A 26,077-nucleotide genomic window follows, 5' to 3' on the forward strand; every position below is an offset into this window, starting at 1 on the left:
AATTATTCTTAAAATGGCATTGTATTTTCAGCACCTTATTATGGCCTTAAATGGACTCTAATCAAACCATTAAATCTCAACAATTTCAATATTTTTTAACACAACTGACTTCTTCACTTATCAAAACAGGACAAACAACTTAAAAAAAAAAGACACTTTAATAGCTCATTTTCTTTTTTTTTCATTTGATTTGTTATGTGTTTGATGGCGTTAAAATGATTTCAATGCTGTAGAACTTCTTTTTCATATAAACTTTTACATACTTGTTAAAGCCTAATAGAAAAATATCACCAACTTTTAATATTGTAAAAAAACTCAAACAATACTTAGTGTGCTTGTAAAGTAACTGCATAAAACAGTGATTACTGTCTGATCACAAAACCAAATACAACCATTAACAAAAAAGAAAAATCAACTGACAATTTTTTTAAAAGAGGAAAAAGAATCATGAGCTACAAAAACTAAAAACACCTTTTAAAGCTTTTGCGTTTCTTTTATTACAAAACTTACCAACACAACTTGTTCCATTTAACTGCAGCCCAGCCTCACACGAGCATCTGTAACTTCCTATTGTATTTTTGCATATACTATACGTCCAGTTACAAGTAGTAGCACACTCATCAATATCTAAATTGTTCCCAAGTTTATCAACAAATTAATATAGAAACTACTTTGATTGATTTATAGAAACAGGAAACTTCAAAATTTGATATTGAACTTTTGTTCAATGTATTATTACTACATAGACTAACCAGTTTTTTTAAATGACATTATATGTAGTCTTGATTTCCATAAAAGTCTTATAAGTCATCTAATTCATTTTAACTTTAAAAAATGTAAGAAATTCAACTTTGATTGCAAACCAATATTTTTAATGTCCAAATAGTAAAAAAAACAAAAAGCTTTAAATACAAAATGACACTTTACCAATGCATTCAGTTCCTTTGGCGTTTAATTTGAAGCCACTCTCACAAGCACATTCATAGCTTCCATCTAGATTTTTGCATTTGTTATTTGGCCAGTTACAAGTGTACTTACATTCATCAATATCTAAGTTTAAAGTGAAACAAATAAGAATCAAAACAGAGTTTGAAGATTAATAGTGATTTTTAAGTTATAAAGAGAAGAAAGGTTAAACAAATATCATAACTAGTTGCAGCCATTATACAAACTTCTTTGAACCAAAAAAAACATTCAAAAAGTTTTTTCTAAAAATATCTTTATAAAAGTTTTAAAAATAAATGAAAAAAAGGTACCGTTGCAGACAGTGTTTTTACTGAGTGAGCCCTTTTGTGTATAACCAGGCAAACAACTGCACACAAAACTACCAACAGTATTAGTGCAGACAGAAGCAGAAGAGCAATTTGTGCCGTCACTTTTATTCTTACATTCATCAAAGTCTGATCAAAGAGACATAACCAAAAATTAAAAAAACAATAAAATAAACAAATTCACATTTATAATTTGGCTTTTATCAATTTCAAACCAAACAATCAATTGCTATATCCAGTCAAATACTAATCACATCACATTTAAGTGGTTGTTCTTATTTTTTGAAACCATAGTGTTTCACTAAAACTGCAAAACAAAAAAACTCTGAAAACATCATTCTGTGTATAAATACATCATTAAATGCACATTGATGCATAAAAACAACAACTGAAGTAAAGATACCAATGCATTCTGTTTTTGTATCATCTAGTTCAAAACCATTTTGACACGAGCAAGCATAGCTTCCAACGAGATTTGTACACTTGCTGTTAGGCCAGTTGCACGTGTACTTACATTCGTTAATATCTAAAAAAAACACACCATTTGATAGAACGTCAATGTAGGAAGTAATGAAAAACACAACATGCCAATACTTTTAGTGAAATCATCAATAAACAGTTCTAATAGTTTTTACAAAAAACCAAAAACATACCGTTGCAGGTAGTACTTGTGCTGAGTGAGCCCTTCTGAGTATAACCAGGCAAACAACTGCACACAAAACTGCCAACAGTATTAGTGCAGACAGAAGCAGAAGAGCAATTTGTGCCAGCGCTTTTAATCTTGCATTCATCAACGTCTGTATATGAAAAAGAAATTCTTTTATGAACCAAAAAAAAATGAATGGATATTAAAAAGAAAAAAAAACTTATTCACATATAAACACAAAGCAGTTTAAAGTCAAAAGCATTACAGTACAGCATAATTTCAAAGAAACAATAAGGCACTTAATACACATTCATATTCATCTACAACAAGATTCATAAATATTATAATAGCTTGAATTAATATTATGTTATCTTGTTGTAGATATATAATATAAATTATATATCTACAACAAGAAATCTTTTAAATAAATCTTAAATTATAAATCTTTTAAATTAAAACAAAATTAAGCTTACTCTCAAATACATACTTATAAACTTTAATGTCTAAAATCTTGCTTTTTTCATTGATATCCAAATATAAATAAACTTCTCTAATTCAAATTGCATTAAATTCTTTTGCATTCTTTTTTTATCCAAATATAAATAAACTTATCTAATTAATCTAGCTAGTAAAATCTCTCCATATCTCAGTATAATTAAGTAACTAAATATAAAAACCAGGTCCTAATGAATGAATAACAAAACAACTTAAGTTAAGTTACCAATACATCCTGTTTTTGTAGCATTCAGTTCAAAACCATTTGTGCATGAACAAATATAGCTTCCATTCAGATTTCTACAGTTACTATTTGGCCAATTGCATGTGTAACTACATTCATCCACATCTAAAGTAGAAACACATCACATGTAAAATAGAACTTAAACATTAAAAGTCAAAGAAATATAAATATATAAAAAACTACTTACCAACACATTTGGTAGAACCAGATCCAGCTAGTTGAAAACCATTTGGACATGCACATAAGTAGCTGCCAACTGTGTTTATGCATTGATTGTTTCCAAAATTACATTCAGTTTTACACTCATCAACATCTAAAAAGTGTTCAAACACAGAGCATAAAAAGAATGTAGTAAACAAAGTCATATTGTCATTTTAAACATTTGAAATACAAAACAATGTAATAGTCTGTCAAGAAAATATCACATACCCACACAGCTGGTCTTATTTTCATTTAACTGATAACCAGTCTCACAAGAACACATGTAACTACCATTAGTGTTGAAACATTTGCTAAGACTCCAATTGCATGTTGATAGACATTCATTTATATCTAAAAAGTGAAAAAATTTAATGCAACATCATAATGCATTCATACAAACATTCATAGTTAAGTGCAGAAAATTCAAGATAAAGTGCAGAAGATAAAATAGAAGATAAAAGATTAAAACACCATTATTATAAAAGTAGAAACATACAAACATACCAACGCAGACTGTTCTGTTGCTTAACGCGCCAATTTGGGAATAACCAGGTAAGCATTCACAAACAAAACTTCCATTTGTGTTTTTGCAAGCAGAGGAACTTGTGCAGTTTGTACCCTCACTTTTCAATTGGCATTCATCAATATCTAAACACAATTTCATAACTTGTACCATATTTTTAAGTAATATCCCCTAAATGCTTTTTCATAAAGTGTCAAGCAAATATCTATTCATTAAAGTATTTTTTTACAGATTTCAATCTGTTAAAATTAAACTCTCAAATTTTAAACATATAGAAAAGAAAATTTTAAATAAAGATAAATAATTAGTACCAATGCAGACCGTTTTGTCGCTTAAAACGCCAACTCGGGAATAACCAGGCAAGCATTCACAAACAAAACTCCCATTTGTGTTTTTACAAGTGGAGGAACTTGTGCAGTTTGTACCCTCACTTTTCACCTGACATTCATCAATATCTAAACACAATTATATAACATTGAAGAAAACGAATCACAGATTAATGTTTGGTTTGTTAACAACAGAAAAAATGAAAAAACATAACTTCAAGAAAAATATTGTTATGGAAAAAAATATCTTGAAGTGGAAAATAGCTAAAAGTAAAAGTAAAAAACAACTTCTTAGGACATTTAATGTTTTCGCATAATTTTCAAAGGCTACTGATTATATTTAAAAAATAGCTTCTATTTAACCCCTTTTTTTCAAAAACATTTTATTCATGCCTTACTTTTTAAAAATGTCTCCAAAATAACTGGATATAAATTGATTTCTCACTGACTCTTTTAAATCAAACTAAAACTCACAAACACAAAACACAGCTGTAATTAAAACATGTTAAAATAAAGATACAAAGTATTTACCAACACAGAGAGTTCTGTTGCTCAAATCGCCAACTTGAGAATAACCAGGTAAGCATTGACAAACAAAACTTCCATTCGTGTTTTTGCAAGCAGAAGAACTTGTGCAGTTTGTACCCTCACTTTTCAATTGGCATTCATCAATATCTAAACACAATTTCATAACTTGTACCATATTTTTAAGTAATACCCCTAAATTCTCTTTCATAAAGTGTCAAGCAAATATCTGTTCAAAATATTTTTTTACGGATTTCATTCTGTTAAAATTAAACTCTTAAAACTTAAACATAGAAAAAAATTTTTAAATAAAGATAAATAATTAGTACCAACGCAGACAGTTCTGTTGCTTAACACGCCAATTTGGGAATAACCAGGTAAGCATTCACAAATAAAATTTCCATTTGTGTTTTTACAAGCAGAGGAACTTGTGCAATTTGTACCCTCACTTTTCAATTGGCATTCATCAATATCTAAACATAATTTTATAATATTGAAAAATATGAATTATAGATTTATGATACACTTATATTCTTTATAACTTAACACCTTCAAAATTTAAAAAATACAAAATAATTTGTTTGAGGTAGCAACAATATCAGGGGGACAAGTGGCATCTGTTTAAATCACGAAATTCATGTTTTGTTATCTGCACTGTTTTGTTATGTTTTCTTTAAGTGTAGTGATTTTTTTGTTTAACCATTGTGATTTAATTACATAAAATTTGTATTATAATATACTTTTGAACAAATTTTAACAATTATTTCATTATTTTGTTATGTATTTTTCTATAGAAACCACTTTTAATCTTTTTTAAAATAGTTTTTAATAAAAAAAAATTGTTTAAAAAGTATAAATTACAAAATGGAAAAAACGAAAACATTAAATCTTAGAAAAAAAAGCAATTATTCAATATTTTTGACCAATAAGCATTACTCAATAAGAGAAATATCAAGAAAATGTGATGCATCAAGACACACTGTAAAGCAAATCCAAGACATTTAAAAAGAGCCTCCAATTATGTGTTCTGAGACAAGGCAAGTTGCAGTTGAAAAAAGTAAGTAACACCCAGGAATAAGAGAATGCTAGTAAAAATAGTAAAAGAAAATAGATTTACTACATCCTCTGCAACTACCAGTTAAATAAGGTGGAACTAAATGTAAAAACAATCACTGTTCAATGATGTTTGTATGGATTGGGCATTAGAAGCAGAAGAACAGTAAAAAGGCTAAAATTAACCAATGACCAGAGAAAAAAAAAGCTTGGATTGGGAAAAGAAATATTGTAGTTTCGCTGTTGATGACTGGAAATTGGTAAGTCATTATGATACAATGATTAGAAGTTGACTGGAAATTGGTATAATATTTAACATTATAGTACAATGATGTATAACATTATAAAATGTATAACATATATATTTTTATAATACAATGATGAGATTTTTTTTCTTAATATTTATGTGATATTATTTATTTTGTTTTCTCAAGGTATGCTTCAGCAATGAGTCTTTAATTGAAATTATGACTCAAAAGACTCAAAATGTCAAAAGGGTTTTTAATAAAAAATCCCATGAAGATTAAATAATCCAGACAATAAAACATCCTCCTAAAGTCATGTTTTGATTGGTCATCAGTGGGAAAGGCCATGGTTAATACAAAAAAGTTATTTAACTTGTCTTTTACCTCAATTAAAGAAGTGGTTTCCAAATATTTATGCAAGATGGAGCCTCATACTACACTACAAAATCCATTCAAAAAATCTTACCTTCTCAAAAAATTCCATTATTTTAATAGCTATTTTAAAAGGAAACTCCCCAGATTTAAACCCTCATTGAAAAGGGAGATATTAAATAGAGAAATTTCCATTGAAAAGATCAAAAATGAGGCATAACTGGTTGAAAAAGACCAGTTATTAAAACCAGTTAAAACCAGTTAAAAGACCAAACATTCTTATTATTATTAGTTTGTGTATTTTATGTTAGAAAGTATTAATATTTTATACAAATGCAAAATTTGATTCTGTATTTTTGAAAAAAAAACAACAAAAAACAGCTTTACTACCAGAAGGACAAAAAACACAAAATTGTGGACTAATAATTTGATTAGGGACGGTACATATATGCATGTATATATATACATACATACATACATACATACATACATACATACATACATACATACATACATACATACATTAATATATATATATATATATATATATATATATATATATATATATATATATATATATATATATATATATATATATATTAATGTATGTATGTAGGTATGTATGTAACACAAACACACACACATAAAATGCTATTTGAAAACTGAAACATTTATAAAACATTTTATATATGAAACTTAAACATTCACAGAAAGTTGTAACTTTTTATTCGTATCTTCTTTTTCATAAATCTTACTTTTAATTCATATCTTCCTTTTCATAAATCTTAAGTTTCAAGCAACTCATTAATCAAAACAAATTTGTCATTTTTTATTCAATTAAAATTAAGCTCTCATCAACTGAAACTTAAACAAATAAAATTTACAATTAAATTAAAAAAAAAAACAAATTTAACTTAGATTTAAATAAACCCAAACAAACTTTTGACATTTTAGAAAACAATTTCAATCATAAAACTATAAAACTTAACATTTGCAAAAACAAAAACATAAAGTTTAAAGGGACACCACCTCGCCACCTCAATTAAAACTCAAAGTTGATCATAACATAAGCAAAAACTACAGTTGGTTTCATATTGAAATAGAGGCTGAAAATGGAGAATTAAAAAATTGGTTTAAAAACACTGAAATGAATTTTTCAGTAATTTTAATAATTTAACAGATTCAATTTATTTGATAAAACATTACATATTTAATTTAAATGACACACCAAAATACAGTTTTTATTATTTTTTGAGGATATTTAATTACATAAATTGTATTTCTATTATATTCTAATTTTGTTAGTTTTTGAATTTATTCAAATAAATATGTAAAAGATTGTTTTTAATAAAATAAAATATATTAAGCTAAAATGCAGTAAAAAAAAAACCACTAAATTTTATTTAAATTAATGTTTATTACTTAATCCAAAAGTACTGCATTGAATATATTAAATTGAAAAGCAGATAAAACCAATAAATAATGAACTCACCAGTACAGTTTGTGCTCTTGCTAAGATTTCCAATAGGAGAAAAACCAGATAAACATTCACAGACAAATGAACCAAATGTATTAACACAGATTGAAGTATTGGAGCATTCAGTGCCAGAAATCTTTAAAGAACACTCATCAACATCTACTAAAACATAAAACATTATTGAAAATTAGTACTAATTAATAAGTAAAAAAAAACAACAGAATTACAAAATAAAATCCAATGCAAAACAAAACCCAAAGAAGGCATAAAATATCTTAAATATAGCAAAACCTTTAAAAAGAAACAAAACTAGACAAACTTGTGGTGGTTGTGGCTTCGATTGTGGTTGTTGGAGCTTGAGTTATGGTGGTCACTACTTCAGTTGTTGCAGTTGCAGCAAAAGTTGTAGTAGTTAAACCTTTAGTTGTAGTAGTTGAAGGTTCAGTTGCAGTAGTTGCAGTAGCTGAAGCTTCAGTTGTAGTAACTACAGGTTGAGTTGTAGAAGTTGCAACTTCAGTTGTGGTGGTTGCAACTTCAGATGTTGTAGTTGCAGCAACAATTGTAGTAGTTAAACCTAAAGTTGTAGTACTTGCAGGTTGAATTGTAGTAGTAGCAGGTTGAGTTGTAGTAGTAAAAGGTTGAGTTGTAGTAGTGGCAGGTTGAGTAGTAGTAGTAGCAGGTTGAATTGTAGTAGTTGCAGCAACAGTTGTGGTAGTTGCAGCAATAGCTGTGGTGGATGCAGCTTCAGTTGTTAAAGTTACAGGAACAGTTGTAGTAGTTAAACCAACAGTTGTAATAGTTACAGCTTCACTTGTAGTAGTTGCAGCTTCAGTTGTAGTGGTATAAAACTCAGTTGTAGTTGTTGCAGCTTCAGTAGTGGTGGCTTCAGCTTCAGTTATAGTTGTTGCAGCTTCAGTAGTGAGGGTTTCAGCTTTAGTTGTAGTTGTTGCTGCTTCATTAGTGATGGTTTCAGCTTCAGTTGTAGTTGTTGCAGCTTCAGTTGTAGTTGTTGCAGCTTCAGTAGTGGTGGTTTCAGCTTCAGTTGTAGTTGTTGCAGCTTCAGTTGTAGTGGTAGCAATTTCAGTTGTAGTTGTTGCAGCTTCAGTAGTGGTGGTTTCAGCTTCAGTTGTAGTTGTTGCAGCTTCAGTTGTAGTGGTAGCAATTTCAATTGTAGTTGTTGCAGCTTCAGTAGTGGTGGTTTCAGCTTCAGTTGTAGTTGTTGCAGCTTCAATTGTAGATGTTGCAGCTTCAATAGTGGTGGTTTCAGCTTCAGTTGTAGTTGTTGCAGCTTCAGTTGTAGTTGTTGCAGCTTCAGTTGTAGTGGTTTCAGCTTCAATTGTAGTTGTTGCAGTTGCAGTAATGGTGGTTTCAGCTTCAGTTGTAGTTGTTGAAGCTTCAGTTGTAGTTGTTGCAGCTTCAGTAGTGGTGGTTTCAGCTTCAGTTGTAGTTGTTGCAGCTTCAGTAGTGGTGATTTCAGCTTCAGTTGTAGTTGTTTCAGCTTCAGTAGTGGTGGTTTCAGCATCAGTTGTAGTTGTTGTAGCTTCAGTTGTAGTGGTAGCAACTTCAGTTGTAGTTGTTGCAGCTTCAGTAGTGGTGGTTTCAGCTTCAGTTGTAGTTGTTGCAGCTTCAGTAGTGGTGGTTTCAGCTTCAGTTGTAGTTGTTGAGGCTTCAGTTGTAGTTGTTGCAGCTTCAGTAGTGGTGGTTTCAGCTTCAGTTGTAGTTGTTGCAGCTTCAGTTGTAGTGGTAGCAATTTCAATTGCAGTTGTTGCAGCTTCAGTAGTGATGGTTTCAGCTTCAGTTGTAGTTGTTGAAGCTTCAGTTGTAGTTGTTGCAGCTTCAGTAGTGGTGGTTTCAGGTTCAGTTGTAGTTGTTGCAGCTTCAGTAGTGGTGGTTTCAGCTTCAGTTGTAGTTGTTTCAGCTTCAGTAGTGGTAGATTCAGCTTCAGTTGTAGTTGTTGAAGCTTCAGTTGTAGTTGTTGCAGCTTCAGTAGTGGTGGTTTTAGGTTCAGTTGCAGTTGTTGCAGCTTCAGTAGTGGTGGTTTCAGGTTCAGTTGTAGTTGTTGCAGCTTCAGTTGTAGTTGTTGCACCTTCAGTAGTGGTGGTTTCAGCTTCAGTTGTAGTTGTTGCAGCTTCAGTTGTAGTTGTTGCAGCTTCAGTAGTGGTGGTTTCAGCTTCAGTTGTAGTTGTTGCAGCTTCAGTTGTAGTGGTAGCAATTTCAATTGTAGTTGTTGCAGCTTCAGGAGTGGTGGTTTCAGCTTCAGTTGTAGTTGTTGCAGCTTCAATTGTAGTTGTTGCAGCTTCAATAGTGGTGGTTTCAGCTTCAGTTGTAGTTGTTGCAGCTTCAGTTGTAGTTGTTGCAGCTTCAGTTGTAGTGGTTTCAGCTTCAATTGTAGTTGTTGCAGTTTCAGTAATGGTGGTTTCAGCTTCAGTTGTAGTTGTTGAAGCTTCAGTTGTAGTTGTTGCAGCTTCAGTAGTGGTGGTTTCAGCTTCAGTTGTAGTTGTTGCAGCTTCAGTGGTGGTGGTTTCAGCTTCAGTTGTAGTTGTTGAAGCTTCAGTTGTAGTTGTTGCAGCTTCAGTTGTAGTTGTTGTAGCTTCAGTTGTAGTGGTAGCAACTTCAGTTGTAGTTGTTGCAGCTTCAGTAGTGGTGGTTTCAGCTTCAGTTGTAGTTGTTGCAGCTTCAGTAGTGGTGGTTTCAGCTTCAGTTGTAGTTGTTGAGGCTTCAGTTGTAGTTGTTGCAGCTTCAGTAGTGGTGGTTTCAGCTTCAGTTGTAGTTGTTGCAGCTTCAGTTGTAGTTGTTGCAGCTTCAGTTGTAGTGGTAGCAATTTCAATTGTAGTTGTTGCAGCTTCAGTAGTGGTGGTTTCAGCTTCAGTTGTAGTTGTTGAAGCTTCAGTTGTAGTTGTTGCAGCTTCAGTAGTGGTGGTTTCAGGTTCAGTTGTAGTTGTTGCAGCTTCAGTAGTGGTGGTATCAGCTTCAGTTGTAGTTGTTTCAGCTTCAGTAGTGGTAGTTTCAGCTTCAGTTGTAGTTGTTGAAGCTTCAGTTGTAGTTGTTGCAGCTTCAGTAGTGGTGGTTTTAGGTTCAGTTGTAGTTGTTGCAGCTTCAGTAGTGGTGGTTTCAGGTTCAGTTGTAGTTGTTGCAGCTTCAGTTGTAGTTGTTGCAGCTTCAGTAGTGGTGGTTTCAGCTTCAGTTGTAGTTGTTGCAGCTTCAGTTGTAGTTGTTGCAGCTTCAGTAGTGGTAATTTCAGCTTCAGTTGTAGTTGTTGCAGCTTCAGTTGTAGTGGTAGCAATTTCAGTTGTAGTTGTTGCAGCTTCAGTAGTGGTGGTTTCAGCTTCAGTTGTAGTTGTTGAAGCTTCAGTTGTAGTTGTTGCAGCTTCAGTTGTAGTGGTTTCAGATTCAATTGTAGTTGTTGCAGTTTCAGTAATGGTGGTTTCAGCTTCAGTTGCAGTTGTTGAAGCTTCAGTTGTAGTTGTTGCAGCTTCAGTAGTGGTGGTTTCAGCTTCAGTTGTAGTTGTTGCAGCTTCAGTAGTGGTGGTTTCAGCTTCAGTTGTAGTTGTTTCAGCTTCAGTAGTGGTGGTTTCAGCTTCAGTTGTAGTTGTTGTAACTTCAGTTGTAGTGGTAGCAACTTCAGTTGTAGTTGTTGCAGCTTCAGTAGTGGTGGTTTCAGCTTCAGTTGTAGTTGTTGCAGCTTCAGTTGTAGTTGTTGCAGCTTCAGTTGTAGTGGTAGCAATTTCAATTGTAGTTGTTGCAGCTTCAGTAGTGGTGGTTTCAGCTTCAGTTGTAGTTGTTGAAGCTTCAGTTGTAGTTGTTGCAGCTTCAGTAGTGGTGGTTTCAGGTTCAGTTGTAGTTGTTGCAGCTTCAGTAGTGGTGGTATCAGCTTCAGTTGTAGTTGTTTCAGCTTCAGTAGTGGTAGTTTCAGCTTCAGTTGTAGTTGTTGAAGCTTCAGTTGTAGTTGTTGCAGCTTCAGTAGTGGTGGTTTTAGGTTCAGTTGTAGTTGTTGCAGCTTCAGTAGTGGTGGTTTCAGGTTCAGTTGTAGTTGTTGCAGCTTCAGTTGTAGTTGTTGCAGCTTCAGTAGTGGTGGTTTCAGCTTCAGTTGTAGTTGTTGCAGCTTCAGTTGTAGTTGTTGCAGCTTCAGTAGTGGTAATTTCAGCTTCAGTTGTAGTTGTTGCAGCTTCAGTTGTAGTGGTAGCAATTTCAGTTGTAGTTGTTGCAGCTTCAGTAGTGGTGGTTTCAGCTTCAGTTGTAGTTGTTGAAGCTTCAGTTGTAGTTGTTGCAGCTTCAGTTGTAGTGGTTTCAGATTCAATTGTAGTTGTTGCAGTTTCAGTAATGGTGGTTTCAGCTTCAGTTGCAGTTGTTGAAGCTTCAGTTGTAGTTGTTGCAGCTTCAGTAGTGGTGGTTTCAGCTTCAGTTGTAGTTGTTGCAGCTTCAGTAGTGGTGGTTTCAGCTTCAGTTGTAGTTGTTTCAGCTTCAGTAGTGGTGGTTTCAGCTTCAGTTGTAGTTGTTGTAACTTCAGTTGTAGTGGTAGCAACTTCAGTTGTAGTTGTTGCAGCTTCAGTAGTGGTGGTTTCAGCTTCAGTTGTAGTTGTTGCAGCTTCAGTTGTAGTTGTTGCAGCTTCAGTTGTAGTGGTAGCAATTTCAATTGTAGTTGTTGCAGCTTCAGTAGTGGTGGTTTCAGCTTCAGTTGTAGTTGTTGAAGCTTCAGTTGTAGTTGTTGCAGCTTCAGTAGTGGTGGTTTCAGGTTCAGTTGTAGTTGTTGCAGCTTCAGTAGTGGTGGTTTCAGCTTCAGTTGTAGTTGTTTCAGCTTCAGTAGTGGTAGTTTCAGCTTCAGTTGCAGTTGTTGAAGCTTCAGTTGTAGTTGTTGCAGCTTCAGTTGTAGTGGTTTCAGATTCAATTGTAGTTGTTGCAGTTTCAGTAATGGTGGTTTCAGCTTCAGTTGTAGTTGTTGAAGCTTCAGTTGTAGTTGTTGCAGCTTCAGTAGTGGTGGTTTCAGCTTCAGTTGTAGTTGTTGCAGCTTCAGTAGTGGTGGTTTCAGCTTCAGTTGTAGTTGTTTCAGCTTCAGTAGTGGTGGTTTCAGCTTCAGTTGTAGTTGTTGTAACTTCAGTTGTAGTGGTAGCAACTTCAGTTGTAGTTGTTGCAGCTTCAGTAGTGGTGGTTTCAGCTTCAGTTGTAGTTGTTGCAGCTTCAGTTGTAGTTGTTGCAGCTTCAGTTGTAGTGGTAGCAATTTCAATTGTAGTTGTTGAAGCTTCAGTAGTGGTGGTTTCAGCTTCAGTTGTAGTTGTTGAAGCTTCAGTTGTAGTTGTTGCAGCTTCAGTAGTGGTGGTTTCAGGTTCAGTTGTAGTTGTTGCAGCTTCAGTAGTGGTGGTTTCAGCTTCAGTTGTAGTTGTTTCAGCTTCAGTAGTGGTAGTTTCAGCTTCAGTTGTAGTTGTTGAAGCTTCAGTTGTAGTTGTTGCAGCTTCAGTTGTAGTGGTTTCAGATTCAATTGTAGTTGTTGCAGTTTCAGTAATGGTGGTTTCAGCTTCAGTTGTAGTTGTTGAAGCTTCAGTTGTAGTTGTTGCAGCTTCAGTAGTGGTGGTTTCAGCTTCAGTTGTAGTTGTTGCAGCTTCAGTAGTGGTGGTTTCAGCTTCAGTTGTAGTTGTTTCAGCTTCAGTAGTGGTGGTTTCAGCTTCAGTTGTAGTTGTTGTAACTTCAGTTGTAGTGGTAGCAACTTCAGTTGTAGTTGTTGCAGCTTCAGTAGTGGTGGTTTCAGCTTCAGTTGTAGTTGTTGCAGCTTCAGTTGTAGTTGTTGCAGCTTCAGTTGTAGTGGTAGCAATTTCAATTGTAGTTGTTGCAGCTTCAGTAGTGGTGGTTTCAGCTTCAGTTGTAGTTGTTGAAGCTTCAGTTGTAGTTGTTGCAGCTTCAGTAGTGGTGGTTTCAGGTTCAGTTGTAGTTGTTGCAGCTTCAGTAGTGGTGGTTTCAGCTTCAGTTGTAGTTGTTTCAGCTTCAGTAGTGGTAGTTTCAGCTTCAGTTGTAGTTGTTGAAGCTTCAGTTGTAGTTGTTGCAGCTTCAGTAGTGGTGGTTTTAGGTTCAGTTGTAGTTGTTGCAGCTTCAGTAGTGGTGGTTTCAGGTTCAGTTGTAGTTGTTGCAGCTTCAGTTGTAGTTGTTGCAGCTTCAGTAGTGGTGGTTTCAGCTTCAGTTGTAGTTGTTGCAGCTTCAGTTGTAGTTGTTGCAGCTTCAGTTGTAGTGGTTTCAGATTCAATTGTAGTTGTTGCAGTTTCAGTAATGGTGGTTTCAGCTTCAGTTGTAGTTGTTGAAGCTTCAGTTGTAGTTGTTGCAGCTTCAGTAGTGGTGGTTTCAGCTTCAGTTGAAATTGTTGCAGCTTCAGTAGTGGTGGTTTCAGCTTCAGTTGTAGTTGTTTCAGCTTCAGTAGTGGTGGTTTCAGCTTCAGTTGTAGTTGTTGTAACTTCAGTTGTAGTGGTAGCAACTTCAGTTGTAGTTGTTGCAGCTTCAGTAGTGGTGGTTTCAGCTTCAGTTGTAGTTGTTGCAGCTTCAGTTGTAGTTGTTGCAGCTTCAGTTGTAGTTGTTGCAGCTTCAGTTGTAGTGGTAGCAATTTCAGTTGTAGTTGTTGCAGCTTCAGTAGTGGTGGTTTCAGCTTCAGTTGTAGTTGTTGAGGCTTCAGTTGTAGTTGTTGCAGCTTCAGTAATGGTGGTTTCAGCTTCAGTTGTAGTTGTTGCAGCTTCAGTTGTAGTTGTTGCAGCTTCAGTTGTAGTGGTAGCAATTTCAATTGTAGTTGTTGCAGCTTCAGTAGTGGTGGTTTCAGCTTCAGTTGTAGTTGTTGAGGCTTCAGTTGTAGTTGTTGCAGCTTCAGTAATGGTGGTTTCAGCTTCAGTTGTAGTTGTTGCAGCTTCAGTTGTAGTTGTTGCAGCTTCAGTTGTAGTGGTAGCAATTTCAATTGTAGTTGTTGCAGCTTCAGTAGTGGTGGTTTCAGCTTCAGTTGTAGTTGTTGAAGCTTCAGTTGTAGTTGTTGCAGCTTCAGTAGTGGTGGTTTCAGGTTCAGTTGTAGTTGTTGCAGCTTCAGTAGTGGTGGTTTCAGCTTTAGTTGTAATTGTTGATGCTTCAGTAGTGGTGGTTTCAGCTTCAGTTGTAGTTGTTGAGGCTTCAGTTGTAGTTGTTGCAGCTTCAGTAGTGGTGGTTTCAGCTTCAGTTGTAGTTGTTGCAGCTTCAGTTGTAGTGGTAGCAATTTCAATTGTAGTTGTTGCAGCTTCAGTAGTGGTGGTTTCAGCTTCAGTTGTAGTTGTTGAAGCTTCAGTTGTAGTTGTTGCAGCTTCAGTAGTGGTGGTATCAGCTTCAGTTGTAGTTGTTGCAGCTTCAGTAGTGGTGGTTTCAGCTTCAGTTGTAGTTTTTGAAGCTTCAGTTGTAGTTGTTGCAGCTTCAGTAGTGGTGGTTTCAGGTTCAGTTGTAGTTGTTGATGCTTCAGTAGTGGTCGTTTCAGCTTCAGTTGCAGTTGTTGTAGCTTCAGTTGCAGTGGTAGCAATTTCAATTGTAGTTGTTGCAGCTTCAGTAGTGGTGGTTTCAGCTTCAGTTGTAGTTGTTGAAGCTTCAGTTGTAGTTGTTGCAGCTTCAGTAATGGTGGTTTCAGCTTCAGTTGTAGTTGTTGCAGCTTCAGTTGTAGTTGTTGCAGCTTCAGTTGTAGTGGTAGCAATTTCAATTGTAGTTGTTGCAGCTTCAGTAGTGGTGGTTTCAGCTTCAGTTGTAGTTGTTGAAGCTTCAGTTGTAGTTGTTGCAGCTTCAGTAGTGGTGGTTTCAGGTTCAGTTGTAGTTGTTGCAGCTTCAGTAGTGGTGGTTTCAGCTTCAGTTGTAGTTGTTGCAGCTTCAGTAGTGGTGGTTTCAGCTTCAGTTGTAGTTGTTGAAGCTTCAGTTGTAGTTGTTGCAGCTTCAGTTGTAGTGGTAGCAATTTCAGTTGTAGTTGTTGAAGCTGCAGTTGTAGTTGTTGCAGCTTCAGTAGTGGTGGTTTCAGGTTCAGTTGTAGTTGTTGCAGCTTCAGTAGTGGTGGTTTCAGCTTCAGTTGTAGTTGTTGTAGCTTCAGTTGTAGTGGTAGCAACTTCAGTTGTAGTTGTTGCAGCTTCAGTAGTGGTGGTTTCAGCTTCAGTTGTAGTTGTTGCAGCTTCAGTTGTAGTTGTTGCAGCTTCAGTTGTAGTGGTAGCAATTTCAGTTGTAGTTGTTGCAGCTTCAGTAGTGGTGGTTTCAGCTTCAGTTGTAGTTGTTGCAGCTTCAGTAGTGGTGGTTTCAGCTTCAGTTGTAGTTGTTGAGGCTTCAGTTGTAGTTGTTGCAGCTTCAGTAGTGGTGGTTTCAGCTTCAGTTGTAGTTGTTGCAGCTTCAGTTGTAGTGGTAGCAATTTTAATTGTAGTTGTTGCAGCTTCAGTAGTGGTGGTTTCAGCTTCAGTTGTAGTTGTTGAAGCTTCAGTTGTAGTTGTTGCAGCTTCAGTAGTGGTGGTTTCAGGTTCAGTTGTAGTTGTTGCAGCTTCAGTAGTGGTGGTTTCAGCTTCAGTTGTAGTTGTTGCAGCTTCAGTAGTGGTGGTTTCAGCTTCAGTTGTAGTTGTTGCAGCTTCAATTGTAGCTGTTGCAGCTTCAGTAGTGGTGGTTTCAGCTTCAGTTGTAGTTGTTGCAGCTTCAGTTGTAATTGTTGCAGCTTCAGTAGTGGTGGTTTCAGCTTCAGTTGTAGTTGTTGCAGCTTCAATTGTAGTTGTTGCAGCTTCAATAGTGGTGGTTTCAGCTTCAGTTGTAGTTGTTGCAGCTTCAGTTGTAGTTGTTGCAGCTTCAGTTGTAGTGGTTTCAGCTTCAATTGTAGTTGTTGCAGTTTCAGTAATGGTGGTTTCAGCTTCAGTTGTAGTTGTTGAAGCTTCAGTTGTAGTTGTTGCAGCTTCAATAGTGGTGGTTTCAGCTTCAGTTGTAGTTGTTGCAGCTTCAGTAGTGGTGGTTTCAGCTTCAGTTGTAGTTGTTGTAACTTCAGTTGTAGTGGTAGCAACTTCAGTTGTAGTTGTTGCAGCTTCAGTAGTGGTGGTTTCAGCTTCAGTTGTAGTTGTTGCAGCTTCAGTTGTAGTTGTTGCAGCTTCAGTTGTAGTTGTTGCAGCTTTAGTTGTAGTGGTAGCAATTTCAGTTGTAGTTGTTGCAGCTTCAGTAGTGGTGGTTTCAGCTTCAGTTGTAGTTGTTGCAGCTTCAGTAGTGGTGGTTTCAGCTTCAGTTGTAGTTGTTGAGGCTTCAGTTGTAGTTGTTGCAGCTTCAGTAATGGTGGTTTCAGCTTCAGTTGTAGTTATTGCAGCTTCAGTTGTAGTTGTTGCAGCTTCAGTTGTAGTGGTAGCAATTTCAATTGTAGTTGTTGCAGCTTCAGTAGTGGTGGTTTTAGGTTCAGTTGTAGTTGTTGCAGCTTCAGTAGTGGTGGTTTCAGCTTCAGTTGTAGTTGTTGCAGCTTCAGTTGTAGTGGTAGCAATTTCAGTTGTAGTTGTTGAAGCTTCAGTTGTAGTTGTTGCAGCTTCAGTAGTGGTGGTTTCAGGTTCAGTTGTAGTTGTTGCAGCTTCAGTAGTGGTGGTTTCAGCTTCAGTTGTAGTTGTTGTAGCTTCAGTTGTAGTGGTAGCAACTTCAGTTGTAGTTGTTGCAGCTTCAGTAGTGGTGGTTTCAGCTTCAGTTGTAGTTGTTGCAGCTTCAGTTGTAGTTGTTGCAGCTTCAGTTGTAGTGGTAGCAATTTCAGTTGTAGTTGTTGCAGCTTCAGTAGTGGTGGTTTCAGCTTCAGTTGTAGTTGTTGCAGCTTCAGTAGTGGTGGTTTCAGCTTCAGTTGTAGTTGTTGAGGCTTCAGTTGTAGTTGTTGCAGCTTCAGTAGTGGTGGTTTCAGCTTCAGTTGTAGTTGTTGCAGCTTCAGTTGTAGTGGTAGCAATTTTAATTGTAGTTGTTGCAGCTTCAGTAGTGGTGGTTTCAGCTTCAGTTGTAGTTGTTGAAGCTTCAGTTGTAGTTGTTGCAGCTTCAGTAGTGGTGGTATCAGCTTCAGTTGTAGTTGTTGCAGGTTCAGTAGTGGTGGTTTCAGCTTCAGTTGTAGTTGTTGAAGCTTTAGTTGTAGTTGTTGCAGCTTCAGTAGTGGTGGTTTCAGGTTCAGTTGTAGTTGTTGTTGCTTCAGTAGTGGTCGTTTCAGCTTCAGTTGCAGTTGTTGTAGCTTCAGTTGTAGTGGTAGCAACTTCAGTTGTAGTTGTTGCAGCTTCAGTAGTGGTGGTTTCAGCTTCAGTTGTAGTTGTTGCAGCTTCAGTTGTAGTGGTAGCAATTTCAGTTGTAGTTGTTGCAGCTTCAGTAGTGGTGGTTTCAGCTTCAGTTGTAGTTGTTGAAGCTTCAGTAGTGGTGGTTTCAACTTCAGTTGTAGTTGTTGAGGCTTCAGTTGTAGTTGTTGCAGCTTTAGTAGTGGTGGTTTCAGCTTCAGTTGTAGTTGTTGCAGCTTCAGTAGTGGTGGTTTGAGCTTCAGTTGTAGTTGTTGAAGCTTCAGTTGTAGTTGTTGCAGCTTCAGTAGTGGTGGTTCCAGCTTCAGTTGTAGTTGTTGCCGCTTCAGTAGTGGTGGTTTCAGCTTCAGTTGTAGTTGTTGCAGCTTCAGTAGTGGTGGTTTCAGCTTCAGTTGTAGTTGTTGATGCTTCAGTAGTGGTGGTTTCAGCTTCAGTTGTAGTTGTTGTAGCTTCAGTTGTAGTGGTAGCAACTTCAGTTGTAGTTGTTGCAGCTTCAGCAGTGGTGGTTTCAGCTTCAGTTGTAGTTGTTGCAGCTTCAGTTGTAGTTGTTGCAGCTTCAGTTGTAGTGGTAGCAATTTCAGTTGTAGTTGTTGCAGCTTCAGTAGTGGTGGTTTCAGGTTCAGTTGTAGTTGTTGCAGCTTCAGCAGTGGTGGTTTCAGCTTCAGTTGTAGTTAATGCAGCTTCAGTTGTAGTTGTTGCAGCTTCAGTTGTAGTGGTAGCAATTTCAGTTGTAGTTGTTGCAGCTTCAGTAGTGGTGGTTTCAGCTTCAGTTGTAGTTGTTGAAGCTTCAGTTGTAGTTGTTGCAGCTTCAGTAGTGGTGGTTTCAGCTTCAGTTGTAGTTGTTGCAGCTTCAGTAGTGGTGGTTTCAGCTTCAGTTGTAGTTGTTGAAGCTTCAGTTGTAGTTGTTGCATCTTCAGTAGTGGTGGTTTCAGCTTCAGTTGTAGTTGTTGCAGCTTCAGTAGTGGTGGTTTCAGCTTCAGTTGTAGTTGTTGAAGCTTCAGTTGTAGTTGTTGCAGCTTCAGTAGTGGTGGTTTCAGCTTCAGTTGTAGTGGTAGCAATTTCAGTTGTAGTTGTTTCAGCTTCAGTAGTGGTGGTTTCAGCTTCAGTTGTAGCTGTTGCAGCTTCAGTAGTGGTGGTTTCAGCTTCAGTTGTGGTGGTCAAAGCTACAGTTGTAGTTGTTGCAGCTTCAGTAGTGGTGGTTTGAGCTTCAGTTGTAGTTGTTGCAGCTTCAGTTGTAGTTGTTGCAGCTTCATTTGTAGTGGTAGCAATTTCAGTTGTAGTTGTTGCAGCTTCAGTAGTGGTGGTTTCAGCTTCAGTTGTAGTTGTTGCAGCTTCAGTAGTGGTAGTTTCAGCTTCAGTTGTAGTTGTTGAAGCTTCAGTTGTAGTTGTTGCAGCTTCAGTAGTGGTGGTTTCAGCTTCAGTTGTAGTTGTTGCAGCTTCAGTAGTGGTGGTTTCAGCTTCAGTTGTAGTTGTTGAAGCTTCAGTTGTAGTTGTTGCAGCTTTAGTAGTGGTGGTTCCAGCATCAGTTGTAGTTGTTGCCGCTTCAGTAGTGGTGGTTTCAGCTTCAGTTGTAGTTGTTGCAGCTTCAGTAGTGGTGGTTTCAGCTTCAGTTATAGTTGTTGAAGCTTCAGATGTAGTTGTTGCAGCTTCAGTAGTGGTGGTTTCAGCTTCAGTTGTAGTTGTTGAAGCTTCAGTTGTAGTTGTTGCAGCTTCAGTAGTGGTGGTTTCAGCTTCAGTTGTAGTGGTAGCAATTTCAGTTGTAGTTGTTTCAGCTTCAGTAGTGGTGGTTTCAGCTTCAGTTGTAGCTGTTGCAGCTTCAGTAGTGGTGGTTTCAGCTTCAGTTGTGGTGGTCAAAGCTACAGTTGTAGTTGTTGCAGCTTCAGTAGTGGTGGTTTGAGCTTCAGTTGTAGTTGTTGCAGCTTCAGTTGTAGTTGTTGCAGCTTCATTTGTAGTGGTAGCAATTTCAGTTGTAGTTGTTGCAGCTTCAGTAGTGGTGGTTTCAGCTTTAGTTGTAGTTGTTGAAGCTTCAGTAGTGGTAGTTTCAGCTTCAGTTGTAGTTGTTGAAGCTTCAGTTGTAGTTGTTGCAGCTTCAGTAGTGGTGGTTTCAGCTTCAGTTGTAGTTGTTGCAGCTTCAGTAGTGGTGGTTTCAGCTTCAGTTGTAGTTGTTGCAGCTTCAGTTGTAGTTGTTGCAGCTTCAGTAGTGGTGGTTTCAGCTTCAGTTGTAGTTGATGCACCTTCAGTAGTGGTGGTTTCAGCTTCAGTTGTAGTTGTTGAAGCTTCTGTTGTAGTTGTTGTAGCTTCAGTAGTGGTGGTTCCAGCTTCAGTTGTAGTTGTTGCCGCTTCAGTAGTGGTGGTTCCAGCTTCAGTTGTAGTTGTTGCACCTTCAGTAGTGGTGGTTTCAGCTTCAGTTGTAGTTGTTGAAGCTTCAGTTGTAGTTGTTGCAGCTTCAGTAGTGGTGGTTCCAGCTTCAGTTTTAGTTGTTGCCGCTTCAGTAGTGGTGGTTTCAGCTTCAGTTGTAGTTGTTGCAGCTTTAGTAGTGGTGGTTTCAGCTTCAGTTGTAGTTGTTGAAGCTTCAGTTGTAGTTGTTGCAGCTTCAGTAGTGGTGGTTCCAGCTTCAGTTGTAGTTGTTGCACCTTCAGTAGTGGTGGTTTCAGCTTCAGTTGTAGTTGTTGAAGCTTCAGTTGTAGTTGTTGCAGCTTCAGTAGTGGTGGTTTCAGCTTCAGTTGTAGTTGTTGCAGCTTCAGTAGTGGTGGTTTCAGCTTCAGTTGTAGTTGTTGAAGCTTCAGTTGTAGTTGTTGCATCTTCAGTAGTGGTGGTTTCAGCTTCAGTTGTAGTTGTTGCAGCTTCAGTAGTGGTGGTTTCAGCTTCAGTTGTAGTTGTTGAAGCTTCAGTTGTAGTTGTTGCAGCTTCAGTAGTGGTGGTTTCAGCTTCAGTTGTAGTGGTAGCAATTTCAGTTGTAGTTGTTTCAGCTTCAGTAGTGGTGGTTTCAGCTTCAGTTGTAGCTGTTGCAGCTTCAGTAGTGGTGGTTTCAGCTTCAGTTGTGGTGGTCAAAGCTACAGTTGTAGTTGTTGCAGCTTCAGTAGTGATGGTTTGAGCTTCAGTTGTAGTTGTTGCAGCTTCAGTTGTAGTTGTTGCAGCTTCATTTGTAGTGGTAGCAATTTCAGTTGTAGTTGTTGCAGCTTCAGTAGTGGTGGTTTCAGCTTCAGTTGTAGTTGTTGCAGCTTCAGTAGTGGTAGTTTCAGCTTCAGTTGTAGTTGTTGAAGCTTCAGTTGTAGTTGTTGCAGCTTCAGTAGTGGTGGTTTCAGCTTCAGTTGTAGTTGTTGCAGCTTCAGTAGTGGTGGTTTCAGCTTCAGTTGTAGTTGTTGAAGCTTCAGTTGTAGTTGTTGCAGCTTTAGTAGTGGTGGTTCCAGCATCAGTTGTAGTTGTTGCCGCTTCAGTAGTGGTGGTTTCAGCTTCAGTTGTAGTTGTTGCAGCTTCAGTAGTGGTGGTTTCAGCTTCAGTTATAGTTGTTGAAGCTTCAGATGTAGTTGTTGCAGCTTCAGTAGTGGTGGTTTCAGCTTCAGTTGTAGTTGTTGAAGCTTCAGTTGTAGTTGTTGCAGCTTCAGTAGTGGTGGTTTCAGCTTCAGTTGTAGTGGTAGCAATTTCAGTTGTAGTTGTTTCAGCTTCAGTAGTGGTGGTTTCAGCTTCAGTTGTAGCTGTTGCAGCTTCAGTAGTGGTGGTTTCAGCTTCAGTTGTGGTGGTCAAAGCTACAGTTGTAGTTGTTGCAGCTTCAGTAGTGGTGGTTTGAGCTTCAGTTGTAGTTGTTGCAGCTTCAGTTGTAGTTGTTGCAGCTTCATTTGTAGTGGTAGCAATTTCAGTTGTAGTTGTTGCAGCTTCAGTAGTGGTGGTTTCAGCTTTAGTTGTAGTTGTTGAAGCTTCAGTAGTGGTAGTTTCAGCTTCAGTTGTAGTTGTTGAAGCTTCAGTTGTAGTTGTTGCAGCTTCAGTAGTGGTGGTTTCAGCTTCAGTTGTAGTTGTTGCAGCTTCAGTAGTGGTGGTTTCAGCTTCAGTTGTAGTTGTTGCAGCTTCAGTTGTAGTTGTTGCAGCTTCAGTAGTGGTGGTTTCAGCTTCAGTTGTAGTTGATGCACCTTCAGTAGTGGTGGTTTCAGCTTCAGTTGTAGTTGTTGAAGCTTCTGTTGTAGTTGTTGTAGCTTCAGTAGTGGTGGTTCCAGCTTCAGTTGTAGTTGTTGCCGCTTCAGTAGTGGTGGTTCCAGCTTCAGTTGTAGTTGTTGCACCTTCAGTAGTGGTGGTTTCAGCTTCAGTTGTAGTTGTTGAAGCTTCAGTTGTAGTTGTTGCAGCTTCAGTAGTGGTGGTTCCAGCTTCAGTTTTAGTTGTTGCCGCTTCAGTAGTGGTGGTTTCAGCTTCAGTTGTAGTTGTTGCAGCTTTAGTAGTGGTGGTTTCAGCTTCAGTTGTAGTTGTTGAAGCTTCAGTTGTAGTTGTTGCAGCTTCAGTAGTGGTGGTTCCAGCTTCAGTTGTAGTTGTTGCACCTTCAGTAGTGGTGGTTTCAGCTTCAGTTGTAGTTGTTGAAGCTTCAGTTGTAGTTGTTGCAGCTTCAGTAGTGGTGGTTCCAGCTTCAGTTGTAGTTGTTGCCGCTTCAGTAGTGGTGGTTCCAGCTTCAGTTGTAGTTGTTGCACCTTCAGTAGTGGTGGTTTCAGCTTCAGTTGTAGTTGTTGAAGCTTCAGTTGTAGTTGTTGCAGCTTCAGTAGTGGTGGTTCCAGCTTCAGTTTTAGTTGTTGCCGCTTCAGTAGTGGTGGTTTCAGCTTCAGTTGTAGTTGTTGCAGCTTTAGTAGTGGTGGTTTCAGCTTCAGTTGTGGTGGTCAAAGCTACAGTTGTAGTTGTTGCAGCTTCAGTAGTGGTGGTTTCAGCTTCAGTTGTAGTTGTTGCAGCTTCAGTTGTAGTTGTTGCAGCTTCATTTGTAGTGGTAGCAATTTCAGTTGTAGTTGTTGCAGCTTCAGTAGTGGTGGTTTCAGCTTTAGTTGTAGTTGTTGAAGCTTCAGTAGTGGTAGTTTCAGCTTCAGTTGTAGTTGTTGAAGCTTCAGTTGTAGTTGTTGCAGCTTCAGTAGTGGTGGTTTCAGCTTCAGTTGTAGTTGTTGCAGCTTCAGTAGTGGTGGTTTCAGCTTCAGTTGTAGTTGTTGCAGCTTCAGTTGTAGTTGTTGCAGCTTCAGTTGTAGTGGTAGCAATTTCAGTTGTAGTTGTTGCAGCTTCAGTAGTGGTGGTTTCAGCTTTAGTTGTAGTTGTTGAAGCTTCAGTAGTGGTAGTTTCAGCTTCAGTTGTAGTTGTTGAAGCTTCAGTTGTAGTTGTTGCAGCTTCAGTAGTGGTGGTTTCAGCTTCAGTTGTAGTTGTTGCAGCTTCAGTAGTGGTGGTTTCAGCTTCAGTTGTAGTTGTTGCAGCTTCAGTTGTAGTTGTTGCAGCTTCAGTAGTGGTGGTTTCAGCTTCAGTTGTAGTTGATGCACCTTCAGTAGTGGTGGTTTCAGCTTCAGTTGTAGTTGTTGAAGCTTCTGTTGTAGTTGTTGTAGCTTCAGTAGTGGTGGTTCCAGCTTCAGTTGTAGTTGTTGCCGCTTCAGTAGTGGTGGTTCCAGCTTCAGTTGTAGTTGTTGCACCTTCAGTAGTGGTGGTTTCAGCTTCAGTTGTAGTTGTTGAAGCTTCAGTTGTAGTTGTTGCAGCTTCAGTAGTGGTGGTTCCAGCTTCAGTTTTAGTTGTTGCCGCTTCAGTAGTGGTGGTTTCAGCTTCAGTTGTAGTTGTTGCAGCTTTAGTAGTGGTGGTTTCAGCTTCAGTTGTGGTGGTCAAAGCTACAGTTGTAGTTGTTGCAGCTTCAGTAGTGGTGGTTTCAGCTTCAGTTGTAGTTGTTGCAGCTTCAGTTGTAGTTGTTGCAGCTTCATTTGTAGTGGTAGCAATTTCAGTTGTAGTTGTTGCAGCTTCAGTAGTGGTGGTTTCAGCTTTAGTTGTAGTTGTTGAAGCTTCAGTATTGGTAGTTTCAGCTTCAGTTGTAGTTGTTGAAGCTTCAGTTGTAGTTGTTGCAGCTTCAGTAGTGGTGGTTTCAGCTTCAGTTGTAGTTGTTGCAGCTTCAGTAGTGGTGGTTTCAGCTTCAGTTGTAGTTGTTGCAGCTTCAGTTGTAGTTGTTGCAGCTTCAGTTGTAGTGGTAGCAATTTCAGTTGTAGTTGTTGCAGCTTCAGTAGTGGTGGTTTCAGCTTCAGTTGTAGTTGTTGCACCTTCAGTAGTGGTGGTTTCAGCTTCAGTTGTAGTTGTTAAAGCTTCTGTTGTAGTTGTTGTAGCTTCAGTAGTGGTGGTTCCAGCTTCAGTTGTAGTTGTTGCCGCTTCAGTAGTGGTGGCTCCAGCTTCAGTTGTAGTTGTTGCACCTTCAGTAGTGGTGGTTTCAGATTCAGTTGTAGTTGTTGAAGCTTCAGTTGTAGTTGTTGCAGCTTCAGTAGTGGTGGTTCCAGCTTCAGTTGTAGTTGTTGCCGCTTCAGTAGTGGTGGTTTCAGCTTCAGTTGTAGCTGTTGCAGCTTTAGTAGTGGTGGTTTCAGCTTCAGTTGTGGTGGTCAAAGCTATAGTTGTAGTTGTTGCAGCTTCAGTAGTGGTGGTTTCAGTTGATTCTACAAAGGAGAATGTGTTTTAGTTTATAAGGGGCTTCACCTAGTCCAATATAGTCAGTACAAGAGCAAGATGGTGTTTATGTTCCTTAGAACTATGACAATTTTTAAATACCTCTTTTTTTTCTCTTTTTGTTAGAGTTATTATTCAAAAATCAAAAATGTACTAGTGTTTAGTTTTATATCTAATAAAATTTATTTAATAGGTAATATGATTTTACAGGTTTGCTTGAGTTTATTGTCTGATGAAATTTTATAATTTTTATTATATATTTAGTACAGCAATTTTTATTTTGATATCATTTTCTCAACTTGTAATTAATTCTGTAAAGTCATAATTGCTTTATATTTGCACATATTTGCCAGATATTTGCAGTTATACTGCTTAAGCTGGCTTGAAAACAAGATACCACTGCATGTGCCATTAATCATGCCTGTTTAAAGATTTTTTTCTGACTGTTGAACTTCTCAAAGTAAATATAAGCTAAATAAAAGCATAGATTGCTAAGCAATTTTGTATTATCTTGCTTATATTTTCCAACTTTTTAAAATTTTTTTGGGAAGCTTCCTGTTTTCTTAAACTTTGTGTAACAAGTAATCAACTGATTAAGAGAAGCCATATGCCTTTAGCAATGTTCTTCTACTTTCTTTAAGGTATTTTCCAGAATTTCCAAAAGATGCTTCCAGTAGCTTGTACTCTCTGTTAATTTACTAGTAACTTAATAACTGAGGTTAAGCAGTGTAGTTGCCCCTTTAAAGTAATCGGTTATCATATATTTTAAATTTGCATCAAGAGCATGATGGTTACACCCAATGAAACTTTTTCTCTAATCCTTTTACATTTCTTCGTAAGCAGCATGCTAAATACAGCTATTCACGAAAGTTTAAACGATTGCAGAATTTTTATCAAGTATGTTTGGTTTTTGTTTAATAAAGAAAAACTGTAAAATGATATCGACTTAATTTTTTTTATTTATTAAAGAAAAAGTATTTAGCTTTAAAATGAATATGAACATGTTATAAAAATTTTAATATTTAGTTAGAAAAAAGCCATTACAAAAAATCTTATAGGAAAAATAAGAAGCACAAAAGTTTAAACGAATTCCAACATTCGAACAAAAAATGAAAAAAAAAAGCAAAATTAATATTTGAAGTGTCCTCCTTTGTTTTTATAGCAAAGATAAACTCCTTTATGCATTGATTCAACTAATTTCATGCACATCACGCGAGGTACCTTCAGCCAGTACTCATTCAAAAGTTGCTTTAAATGCTGAGTTGATTGAATTTCATGGTATGTCAGTTGATTGTCGATCCAAGACCAAATATTTTCGATTGGGTTGAGATCTGGTGATCTAGGGGACCAGAGCATCACATTGAACCTTTTTTTCAAAAAATATTCTTTGATTGAGTGTGCTGTATGAGCTGAAGCCCCATCTTGTTGAAAGATGAATTGCTTGCTTCTGCCATACAAGTGTCTGATTGATGGAACTAAACACGTTTCCATTGTGTTCTTGTAGGTGTATTGATTAATTCGGCCTTCATACAGCTCACAGAAGCCTATACCTTTGTGAGAAAAACATCCCCAGATGCCAACCGAACCTCCACTGCCTTGTCGACGATGTTGCAAAAACCTGTCTGAATATTTCTCAGTTGCAAATCTTTTCACATAGATTCTTCCCTTGCGGTTTACAACATGAAAGTTAGCTTCATCAATCCAAATAACTTTTGCCCACTGTTCTACAGACCAGTCCAGCCTTTCTTTGGACCACACTCGTTGTTTACGTTTATCCGTGATTGAAAGAATAGGTTTTTTAGCAGCTATGTACGTTCCAATACCTTTGTCCGAC

At 37.4% G+C, this 26,077-nt stretch overlaps 1 protein-coding gene across 1 annotated transcript in view; it reads right to left on the reverse strand.

Annotated features, from left to right (window-relative positions):
• Positions 1-26,077, reverse strand: part of LOC145186235 (uncharacterized) — a 101,861-nt gene that overhangs the window by 67,636 nt on the left and 8,148 nt on the right. The window contains exons 3-16 of the mRNA XM_090094652.1: positions 7,698-24,233; positions 7,394-7,540; positions 4,561-4,704; positions 4,238-4,381; positions 3,692-3,835; positions 3,362-3,505; positions 3,086-3,208; positions 2,844-2,969; positions 2,639-2,761; positions 1,925-2,068; positions 1,675-1,797; positions 1,257-1,400; positions 928-1,050; positions 511-627 (exon numbers count right to left, since the gene is read on the reverse strand). Of these exons, the coding sequence (XP_089950778.1) occupies positions 511-627; positions 928-1,050; positions 1,257-1,400; positions 1,675-1,797; positions 1,925-2,068; positions 2,639-2,761; positions 2,844-2,969; positions 3,086-3,208; positions 3,362-3,505; positions 3,692-3,835; positions 4,238-4,381; positions 4,561-4,704; positions 7,394-7,540; positions 7,698-24,233 (18,282 nt within the window). The remainder of the gene's footprint in view (positions 1-510; positions 628-927; positions 1,051-1,256; positions 1,401-1,674; positions 1,798-1,924; positions 2,069-2,638; positions 2,762-2,843; positions 2,970-3,085; positions 3,209-3,361; positions 3,506-3,691; positions 3,836-4,237; positions 4,382-4,560; positions 4,705-7,393; positions 7,541-7,697; positions 24,234-26,077) is intronic.

Source organism: Hydra viridissima, unplaced genomic scaffold (assembly GCF_058129835.1).
Source record: "Hydra viridissima isolate aposymbiotic clone 2 unplaced genomic scaffold, HvirCarnegie_v1 scaffold_8, whole genome shotgun sequence".
Classification (NCBI taxonomy): domain Eukaryota; kingdom Metazoa; phylum Cnidaria; class Hydrozoa; order Anthoathecata; family Hydridae; genus Hydra; species Hydra viridissima.